The sequence below is a fragment of the Chiloscyllium plagiosum genome, unplaced genomic scaffold (genome assembly GCF_037043375.1).
Source record: "Chiloscyllium plagiosum isolate Xiang-an unplaced genomic scaffold, Cpla_swu_hap1 HiC_scaffold_30, whole genome shotgun sequence".
Taxonomy (NCBI): domain Eukaryota; kingdom Metazoa; phylum Chordata; class Chondrichthyes; order Orectolobiformes; family Hemiscylliidae; genus Chiloscyllium; species Chiloscyllium plagiosum.
Window position 1 is genome coordinate 18740962 of NW_028270168.1, and position 11690 is coordinate 18752651.

Below are 11690 nucleotides of genomic sequence, written 5' to 3' on the forward strand. Positions count from 1 at the left end.
CCTTGATACAATTCCTGACTTCCTTTCTCAGCCATGGCTGTCTAATTCCCTCCACCCCACCCCACCAACCCCAACCCACAACCACCCCCCCCCCCCCCACTCCGAGCAGTCTTTCTTTTCTTTGGGATGAACCTCTGTACTGTGTCCTCAATTACACCAGAAACTCCTGCTGTTGTTGCTTTACTGTCTTCCCACTAGGCTCTGCTTCCAGTCGATTTTTGTCAGTTCCTCTTTCATGCCCCTGTAATTACCTTTATTTAACTGTAACACCATTACATCCGATTTTGCTTTCTCTTTTTCAAACTGCAGACGGAACTCTACCATATTATGTTTTGTGCCTCTGAAGTGTTCCCTTACTTTAAGATCTTTTATAAAGTCTGGCTCATTACATAGCAATAAGTCCAGAATAGCCAACTCCCTTGTGGGCTCCATCACAAGCTGTTCCAAAAACCCATCCTGTATGCATTCCATGAATTCCCTTTCTTTGGATCGACTGGCAACATTATTCACCCAATTCATTTGCATATTGTAGTCCCTCATGATCACCGTGACCTTGCCTTTCTGACATGCCCTATCTATTTCCTGGTACACCTTGCGTCCCTGATCCTGATCACTGCTGGGAGGTCTGTACATTACTCCCATTATGCTTTTTTTGCCTTTGTGGTTCCTCAACTCCACCCACACAGACTCCATATCACTTAACCCTATGTCATTCAGTGCCATAGATTTAATTTCATTCTTAACTAACAAGGCAACCCTGCCTCTTCCTTGTCTTTTCGATAAGTTGTAAATCCTTGGATGTTTAACTGCCAGTCCTGAACCCCCTGCAACCACACCTCTGTGATGCCTGCCACATCATAATCCTTCACAATGATTTGTGCCATTAATTCATCTGCTTTGTTACGAATGCTACGAGTATTCAGGCAAAGCGCCTTAATGCTAATTTTCTTATCCTCATGATTTCCAACATCTCTAGTAATATGTCCTAAGTTATCCTTCCTTTTTGCTTCATTCCTAGTCTGCCTTGAACTTAAACGCTCCACACATGCCAACCTGCCTGCTTCTCATTCTACTTAACTCCATACTCCCTGTTGCTTTCCCTTTCCCTTCCCTCCCGACTCACAAATTTAAAGTCCTAGTGACCACCCTATTTACCCTTTTCGCCAGAACACTGGTTCCAGATCGATTCAGGTGGAGACCATCCCATCAGTACAGATTGCCTCGGTTCCAAAACTGATGCCAATGTCCCATGAAATAGAATCCCTCTTTCCCACACCAATCTCTTAGCCACATGTTTATTTCTCTAATTTTCTTATCACTATGCTGGTTAGAATGTGGCTCGGGCAGTAATCCAGAGATTATGACCCTCAAGGACTTGTTCTTCAATTTCCTTCCTCGTGCTTGATTCTCCCCAAACAGGTCCTCCTTCCTAGCCTTGTCTATGTTGTTAGTGTCCATGTGGACCACAATAACTGGATCTTCTTCCTCCTGCTCCAATATCCTTTCAAGCTGGTCGGAGATGTCCTGCACCCTGACACCGGGCATGCAACACACCATGCAGGTATCTTTTAAATGTTGTAATTGTACCAGCATGCACCACTTCCTCTGGCAGCTCATTCCATATGTGCACAACCCTCAGGTCCCTTTAAACCTTTCCCCTTTCACCCTAAACCTATGCCCTCTAGTTCTGGACTCCCTCAACCCAGGGAAAAGACCTTGTCTACTTACCCTATCCATGCCCATCATGATTTTATAAACCTCTATAAGATCACCCTTCAGCCTCCAATGCACCCGGAAAACAGCCCCAGCCTGTTCAGCTTCTCCCTCAAGCTCAAACTCTCCAACTCTGGCAACATCCTTGTAAATCTTTTCTGAACCCTTTCAAGTTTCACAACATCTTTCCTATAGGAGGAAGACCAATATTGCACACAATATTCTGAAAGTGGCCTAACCAACGTCTTGTACAGCCGCAGCATGACTTCCCAACTCCTATACCCAAATGGTCTGACCAATAAAGGAAAGCATACTAAAAGCCTTCTTCACTACCCGATCTACCATGTTCAAGGAACAATGAATCTGCGCTCCAAGGTCTCTTTGTTCAGCAACACTCCCCAACAACCATTAAGTATATAAATCCTGCTCTGATTTGCCTTCTCAATATACAACTTTATCAAAATTATACTCCATCTGCCACTTCTCGGCACATTGGCCCATCTGATCAAGACCGTGTTGTACTCTGAAGTAACCTTCTTTGCTGTCCACTATGCCTCCAATTTTGGTGTCATCTGCAAACTTATAAACTATACCTCCTATGTTCACATCCAAATCATTTATATAAATCATGAAAGCAGTGTACCCAGCACCGATCCTTAAGGCACAACACTGGTAACAGGCCTCCACCACCACCACCTCTGTCTACCACCTTCAAGCCAGTTCTACATCCAGATGGCTAGTTCTCCCTGTATTCCATGTGGTCTAATCTTGCTAACCAGTTTACCATGAGGAATCTTGCAGAAAGCATTACTGAAGTCCATATAGATCACATGCACCGCTCTGCGCTCATCAATCCTCTTCTTCAACAAACTCAACAAAGTTCATGAGACATGATTTACCACACACAAAGCCATGTTGATTATCCCTAATCAGCTCTTGCCTATCCAAATACATGTAAATCCTCTCCTTCAGGATTCCCTCCAGCAACTTGCCCACCACTGATATCAGGCTCACGTATCTGTGGTTCCCTGGGTTTTCTTTACCACTTTTCTCAAATAGTTGCACCGCATTAGCCAACCTCCAGTCTTCCGGCACCTCACCTGTGACTATCGATGATACAAATATCTCAGCAAGGGGCCCAGCAATTACTTCCCTAGCTTTCCACAGAGTTCTAGAGTACACTGGATCAGGTCCTGGGGATTTATCCACCTTTATGCATTTTAATGTGTCCAGCACCACCACCTCTGTAAAATGGACATTTTTCATCAAGATGTCACCAACTATTTCCCCACCTTCTGTACCTTCCATGTCCTTCTGTACAGTAAACACTGATGCAAATATTTGTCATCATTTGGCCATATCCCTCTAAACCCTTCCTATTCATATATTCCTATTCCTGATGAAGGGCTGATGCCCGAAACGTTGATTCGCCTGCTCCTCAGATGCTGTCTGACCTGCTGTGCTTTTCCAGCACCACACTCTTGACTCTGATCTCTAGCATCTGCAGTCCTCACTTTCTCCTATTCATATACCCATTCAGATGCCTTTTAAAGAGGGACCTGGGTGTGCAGATCCACAGATCACTGAAGGTAGGAGTTAGTAAAAAAGGCATATGGCATGCTTGCCTTCATTGGAAAGGGCATTGAGTATAAGGATAGACAAGTTATGTTGTAGCTTTGAAAAACTTTAGTTAGGCCACACTTGGAATATTGCATACAGTTCTGGTCATTATACTACTGGAAGGATGTGGATGCTTTGCAGCAGGTACAGAAAAGGTTTAACAGTATGTTTCCTGGTATGGGCGATTTTAGCTATGAAGAAAGGTTGGATAAACTGGGTTTGTTTTAACTGGAACGCAGGAGGTTGAGAGGTGACCTATTAGAAGTTTGTAAGATTATGAATGGCATGGTAAAGTGGGAAACATGAGGATTTTTCCTAGAGTGGAGGAGTCAATTACTCGCGGACACAGGTTCAAGGTGCAGGGGGGGGGGGGGGGGGGGGGAGTTTAAAAGAGATGTGCAAGGCAAATTTTTCACATAAAGGATGGTGAATGGCTGGAACGCTTTGCCAGAGGAGGTGGTGGAAGTAGACACAATAGTAGCGTTCAAGAAGCACCAGGACAAATATATGAATAGGAAGGGAATAGAGGGATATGGATCCTGCAAATGAAAACAGTTTTAGCATGGAAGGGAAGAATGTGGCAGAGCAAGCTTGGAGGGCCAAAGGGCCTGTTCCCGAGCTGTATTGTTCTTTGCTTTTGTAAACGTTATAATTGTGCCACGTACAATCATAATATTTACAAAGAGCAAAGAACTTCTTCTGGCAGCTCATTCCATACATGCCTCTGTGTGAAAAACTCCCTTTTAAATCTTTGCCCTCTCGCCTTAAACCTATGCCCTCTAGTTTTGGACTCCCTCACCATGGAGAAAAGGCCTTGGCTATTCTTCCTATCCATGTCCCTCTTGGTCTTATAAACCTCTATAAGGTCACCCCTCAGTCTTCGATGCTGCAAGAAAAATAGCCCCAGCCAATTTTGTTAACATTCCGAGACTGGTTTCTTTAGAAGAAGTCATTGGACGTTCACTGCATTTATATTGACAAGGCTTACTAGAGATTCCATCACTGGTGATAACAGTTCATTTTGCAAGGCACCATGGTGAGGTTGTTTGAACGGTGTCTAACTTAGAGAAGTTCTTGTTTTTTGAGCTATGTTGAAGGGAAACTTGTTGTGAACAAGCTGTCCAGCTGATCTCTTGCACATCTGATTTGGCCCATCATGTTTGCGCTAGCTCTCTGAGCAGTTTGCTTATTGCCAATCTCCTAACTTCTCCCTGTACTTTTGCATGTTGTTTCTATCATCTAGTATATTCTTGAATGTCTCAATTGAAACTTCTTTCACCACACTTCCAGGCAGTGCATTCCATACCATAACAACTTGTTGTGTGAGAGATTTATCAGATCTTGTTGAGTTCAGGGTGAAGTCTGTTTGTTCTTTTGAAAGAACATCCCAAGATTGTAATTCCCAAGCAAGCTCTGTCTGCAAGACCTCAGAGACAATCGTGCATGCTTAGTGACTTAACCACAGAGTGAAAACATAAGAGATTTTTGAATATTCCACGCCTATTGTTTTTCCTTCAAGAGTAACTCATTGTCCAATCCATTTTTGTTTTAAGGAAACCAATCTCTGCAGAGAAATCTGTTTTCATTCCTCTTTTCCTGAGGGATGGAGGGTGGGTGAATGAGAGAGATAAGTATTATACTTGATTATTAGTAACTGTGTATGTTGACCAGTTACTAACAAATATTTATTCGATAAACTTTGAGTCATAGAGACATACAACATGGAAACAGACCCTTCTGCCCAACTCATCTGTGCCAACCAATTTTCCGAAACAGAACTAATCCCATTTGCCTGCGTTTGGTCCTTATCCCTCTAAACCTTTCTTGTCCATGTATCTGTCCAAATGTTGTAATTGCACTCACCTCTACCACTTCCTCTGGCAGCGTGTTCCATATAAGCACCATCCTCTGTGTGAAAAAGATGCATCTCCGGTTTCTTTTAAATCTTACCCCTCTCACCTTAAACGCATGCCCTCTAGTTTTAGACTCCCCTATCTCGAATCCTACATCACTTTCTGCTCCCTAATGCCTCACTGAAATCCCACTATTGATGGTTGTACCTTCAGTTGTTGAAGTGTCACTGCGCTGCAATTCCCTCCTTTAAATACCTCCCCCTACTTCTGTCTTTCAATGGTTCATTTTGAACCCCCGCTCAATGCACTTCCGGCCACTCCTCTTAGTGTTTCCTTCTTTTGGTTTAGCATCCATTTTTGTCTGATTATTCCTCAATAAGACATTTTGAATATTCTTGCATTTATAAAACACTTCTCACATGTATTATTATATTACACTTAAAATTCCTCAATCTGTTCATTTTTGAAGACTGCTTAGTATTTGCTTCTAGTGTTAATTATGAGAATAGCGAGTTTTGAGAAGATTTGTAGTTCAGGTTGAGGTAGTGGATGTAGGTTTGCTCGCTGAGTTGGAAGGTTCATTTCCAGACGTTTTGTTACCCTATTAGGTAACATCTTCAGTGGGCATCTGGGTGAAGCACTGTTGATAATTCCTGCTTTCTATTTATTTGTTTGGGTTTCTTTGGTTTGGTGATGTCATTTCCTGTGGTGACATCATTTCCTGGTGTGATGTAATTTCCTGTACCTGAATCCCTAGGGATCTGTGTTGTCTTTTTCTCAGGGGGTGGTAGATGGGGTCTAATGCAATGTTTTTGTTGATCGAGTTCCAGTTGGAATGCCATGCTTCTCGGAATTCTCGTGCGTGTCTCTGTTTGGCTTGTCCTAGGTTTGGTGTGTTGTCCCAATCGAAGTGGTGTCCTTCCTCATCTATATGTAAGGACACTAGTGAGAGAGGGTCATGTCATTTTGTGGCTAGTTGATGTTCATGTATCCTGGTGGCTAGTTTTCTGCCTGTTTGTCCAATGTAGTGTTTGTTACAGTTCTTGCATGGTATTTTGTTAATAACAAGTTCATGAGCTGCTGTTTTAGTGTGTTGGTGGATTTGTGGGCTACCATGATGCCAAGGGGTCTGACTACTCAGACCCCTTGGCATCATGGTAGCCCACAAACCCACCAACACACTAAAACAGCAGCTAATGAACTTGAAAGAGTCTATACAGACAACAAGCAAAACTAATGTTATTAACAAAATACCATGCAAGAACTGTAATAAAGACTACATTGGACAAACAGGCAGAAAACTAGCCACCAACCGGAACTCTATAACAAACACATTAAGTTAGACCACATCTACCACCCCTGAGAAAAAGAACAGGAAATGACATCACACCAGGAAATGCTATCACCAACCCAAAGAAACCCAAACATAAATGGAAAGCAGGAATTATCAACAGTGTTTCGCCTGGAGACCCACTGAAGATGTTACCTAGTAGGGTGACAAAACGTCTGGAAATGAATCTTCCAGCTCAGTAAGCAAACCAATATCCAGAATTATGAGAATCAAAATCCATCCCTAATGACAGCTTTCCAATTGACAGGAACTTGTCTCCAAGATGTTGCATGTTGATCCACACCAACGTTTAACAGCAAAGCAAGTTTTGAAACATCAGTGGATTGTAAACAGAGATCAGCTTCCACAAAGCCAGCTGACCCGCCAGGATGTCCACCTTATTAAGGTATGTAGTTATATTTAGTGGGTGAGTAGATATGCTTACTGATAATCCTATCAACACACTCTAATATGTCTTTGGCATTTTCTATTATCCTGATGGCATTATCATGATCTAGAATTCTGAGGTGCCAGCCACTGCCACTTCACCCCTCAACTTCTGACACTTGAGTGAAAAAATGTCCCAGCCTATCCAGCCAATCTTTATAACTCAATCTCTCCATTCCTGGCAACAACCTGGTTATTTTTTTTCTGAACCCTCTCCTTCCTATAACAGGGCGACCCCAGAACTGGACATAGTACTTAAGAAGAGGTCTTGCAAATGTCCTATATGATCTCAACATGATGTCCCAACTCCTACACTCAAAGGTCTGAGCAATGAAGCAAACATGCTCAACACCTTCTTCACCACCCTGTCTACCTGTAGCACAAATTTCAAAGAATCATGTACCTGAATCCCTAGGGATCTGTGTTGTACAGCACTACCCAGGGCCCTACTTTTAATAGTAAAAGTCCTGCCCTTGTTTGTTTTACCAAAATGCAATACCTCGCATTTATCCAAATGAAACTCCATCTGCCACTCCTCAGTCCATTGACTAAATTGATTAAGATTCTTTGTAATCTTAGATAACCTCCTTCACCGTCCACTGTACCACTCATTTTGGTGTCAAATTTACTAACCATGCCTCCTATATTCTCATTCAAATCATTTATATAAATGACAAATAAAAGTGCACCCAGTACCGATTCCTGTGGAACACCGCTGGTCACAGGCTTCTAGTCTGAAAAACAACCCTCCACCACAAGCCTATATGTCCTACCATAAAGCCAACTTTGTATCCAATTGGCAAGCTCACTCTGAATCCCGTGTGATCTAACTTTACTAATTAGTCTACCATGCAGAACCTTATCAAAGGCTTTACTTAAGTCCAAGCAATCAATGTCTACCACTCTGCCCTCAACAATCCTTTTGGTTCCTTTCTCAAAAATCTGAATCACATTTGTGAGATACAATTTCCCTTGCACAAAGGTCCAATTTAATCTCTGCATCCAACAACACTGCTACTAAGTAAAGCAAACATTCAAGCTGTCAGTTAGGTGCTGTGATATTTCTACCCACTGAGGTAGAAGTAAGTACTTTTCTTGAAACAGTGGTATCAATTCTTTCAATTAACTGCATATTCTTCTGAAGTAGCCTTGACATTATAGTCAAGGTGTTTCTAAAACTGTATAGTTAGCTCTGACGAAGAGGGAACTGACTTTAAATCTGTATGCATTCATGTATTTTGTGTGGAAATCTGCTTCATGTAAGGGATGTTTTTAACAATGTTTTCTTGTGCTTTCTTTTCAGGGAGCAATGGCAGCCACCTTCTCAGCCTTGAACAGCTCCCCGCCAGCACCAAAACTGGAATCTGTGAAGGCATCAACTTTAGCTCAACGCAGAGAACTTAAAAAGCTGCCGTCCACCTCTCTGTAACTCAGCATCTGTTTGTGGCTTATCACAGGCAGTGCAAAATCCAGGGAAGCCCAAGTTATGTGCACAGTCACAGAGACTGTTCTTCCCTCAAGACGTGGCAGTTAGTTGGCTGTTGAATCTTTGGGATAATATTGCAGTTCTTGAGAGATAAAAATAAGGAAAATGAACTAAGGGAAAATTGCTTTTTATCATGTTAAATAGCTTTTACCGTACAATTCTGCTGTAGTAACTTCACTTTGCCAGACTTGTTTTCAGTGGAGAGTATCTTGCAGCAACCAAACAACTCTGAATTCTGTTTAAGGGTATTTCCTAATCTTTTAAATTTTACTTTTAAGTACCTGTAAAAAAAACAATACTTTGTTTTTTGAACTACAGTTGTAAGCACAGTCTGAGTACAAATTGTATTTGAATCATGAAGAGCAAAATTTTGTGGAATTACAGAACTAATCAGATCAAAGGCCCAGGTTGAAGTTAGGCTGCAAGAATTTTGAAGATTCGAAATGTCTGATTATATGTTAAAGCTCACTGTTGTTCATGCTATTTGGCGAATAAGAGAATTTGGAGAATACTACCTTTCCCTTTCATGTATTTAGATTTATTGAATCATAGTTCATTTTTCTTGCAGTACTATGCTGTAAAGATTTCAATCAGACGCTGAGTATATCACTGTTTAAAGATGTGCTCAGTGATGCTTCAATTCCTTGCCCCATGGGCTTAGTGATCATGGCATAAATGCAATTATAAATGAACAAATGCCTTGTCATAACTGAGTTTACAGTACCCAACAGCAGATCAAGTCATATGATTAGATGTGCATTAAGAAACTGTCCAGAAAGTGTGAACGTCTTGAATTATTGTGTGTCTGGCTTGTGACATGTCTGTGGATTTAAACAACTGAAATGAAAGTGTTATAAATGGAACAATGCTTGTTTAAAAGAGCAACAATCTTAGTAAGTAACAAAAATGCCAAATTTAATTGAAGAACTTTCAACATGACTGAACTAGGTATCATTGATATGCAAGGATCTTCAGCAGCAGAAGGACTGTATTCCACTCCATCTATCACCTTGCCATTACCATTAGCTGTATTTGGTTTAGTGAGGATGGTACAGCATTTTAGACGCATCACCAGACGTTTTTAAATTCAAGGTATCAAATTACTATAACAATAATACAGGACTTCAAACGAAGAAAACAATGGGCAAGCATTCCTGATGAAGGGCTTTTGCCCGAAACGTCGATTTTGCTGCTCCTCGGATGCTGCCTGAACTGCTGTGCTCTTCCAGCACCACCAATCCAAAATCCTAATGATATAGTTGAGTGTTCCCAGAAACAATGGATCAGATCAAGGTTCTACAGTCCTGTCACATCAAATCATAAATCGTGACAGCTAATGATACAGAAGAGACTCCATGAACATCCTCATTTTGAACAATAGTAGAGCCCAACATGCCAATGCAAAAGGCAGCTGATGCATCTTCAGCCAAATGTATTGATTGGATGATCCACCTCAATCTCCCACTCAGGTGTCCATCACTGAAGATGCCATCTTTAGCCAATTGATTTCAGTCTACATGATAGCAAATGGATTAGTGTTGTGAATGCAACAAAGACCATGGGCATAACAACATCCAGCTGCAAGACTGACAACTGTGTTCCAGATCTAGCTAGGCAATCTGCTTTCGTACAGTTATGACACTAGACCTAAGTATGCAGAAAATTATCTGGGAATATTCTGTTCACAAAATAAAGAACAAATAACAATTCAACCAATTACATTCCCAGCATTTATTCTCAATCATTCGTGAAGTAGTTGAAGATATTTGTCTGACATAGTTGTTTTGTGTCATTTACCCACCAATATTCAATTTGGGTTCCATTAGATCTGCTGTGTTCAAAATTGCATTCTAGCCTCAATCCAACATGGGCAAAAGAGCTGAATTCCAGGGGTAACATGTATCTATCCTTGAATACAAGGCAGCATTTGACTGAGTGTTTTCTCAAGGAACCCAAGTAAAATTGAAGTCAATTTGAATCAGGGAAATCTCTCCACTGGCTGAAATCATGCCTTGCACAAAGAAAGATGTTTGTAATTCATGGAAACAAATCATCTTAGCAAAAGAAAATCATTGCTGTAGTTCCTCAAGGCAGTGTCCCATGCTCAACCATCCTTAGTAGCTTTATTAATGATCTTCAGTTCAAAATAAGGATAGAATTTCACTGATGATTGCACAATACTTAGACCTATATATAGCTTCTCAAATAATGAAGTAGTGTTTGCCCACATGCAGCTGTGTCTGACAGCTTTCAGGTTGAGCTAATAAGTGGCAAGCAACATTGCACCACACAAGTGGCAGGCAGTGAGTGTCTCCAGCAAGAGAGAATCTAGCCACCTTACAATTTAATGCTATTACATTTATTACCATCACTAGATACCCCCCACCACCATCTATGAGTTTTCATTTACCCAAACAACTGGCAGCTGGGATTTCTACTACTGCCTCATTGCCATCCTATCCATCTTTATAATATTCACTGTCCCCATCGTTGGCTGTACCATAGCAACAACATACTGTCTACAAGTTGCTGTGCAGCAACTCACCAAGGCTTTTTCAACATCACTTTATAAACCTCTAAAGTAGATGGAGAAGCAAGGAGGTATATGTGAACATTGGCAACTGCAGGTCCTCCCCCACCGACTTCCCAAAGTAACACATCATCCTGACTTGGAAATTTGTCACCATTCCTCCACCAACACTTGATCAAAATTGTGGAGCTCCCTCTTCAATAACACCACGGGGGTCTGTGGAGGTACCTAAAGCACAAAGACTATAGTGACTTAAGAAAAAAGATCATCATCACCATCTCAAAACCCAAAACTTCAGGAATGTCTGATACAAATCTGCATTGCCAATAATTTTAAATCAAATGGTTGACATTATTTTACTACATAGGATAACTGATTGCAAGTGTAACTAACCAGTAACACTGATGGGCGATAGAAGCTAAAAACTGAGCACCCGGTTTTAGTCTGGTACCCATGTGGGAATGGCTACACTTAAGAAAAAATTAAGAAACCTGAAATCTTGCATTGCCGTCCCTGCATAATTTTATCTGGCCTTTTTGTGTGTCAGGAGTGCCTAGACATTGATTGCCATCACCCCACTCTCCTACCCACACCAACCCTTCTCCACAAGGTGGTAAATGAGGAACAAATTTTGAATTTTTCCCCATACACCATTTTCATCTGATGTTGCAGCATTTTAACAACCCACTTTAAGCAGTCCTGATTTGACAG

General features: G+C 41.4%; 1 protein-coding gene across 5 annotated transcripts in view; it reads left to right on the forward strand.

The window, feature by feature from the left end:
* rps6ka1 (ribosomal protein S6 kinase a, polypeptide 1) overlaps nt 1-10210 on the forward strand; it is a 216073-nt gene extending 205863 nt beyond the window's left edge. For 4 of the 5 annotated variants that reach the window (XM_043717494.2, XM_043717496.2, XM_043717498.2 and 1 more), the window contains 2 exons: nt 6785-6922; nt 8267-10210. In XM_043717494.2, the coding sequence (XP_043573429.1) occupies nt 6785-6922; nt 8267-8392 (264 nt within the window). In that variant the 3' untranslated portion in view covers nt 8393-10210. Of the gene's footprint in view, nt 1-6784; nt 6923-8266 lie in introns of those variants that run through there. The other variant, XR_015752135.1, reaches the window with a different exon arrangement.
* Nucleotides 10211-11690: the final 1480 nt, after the last annotated feature.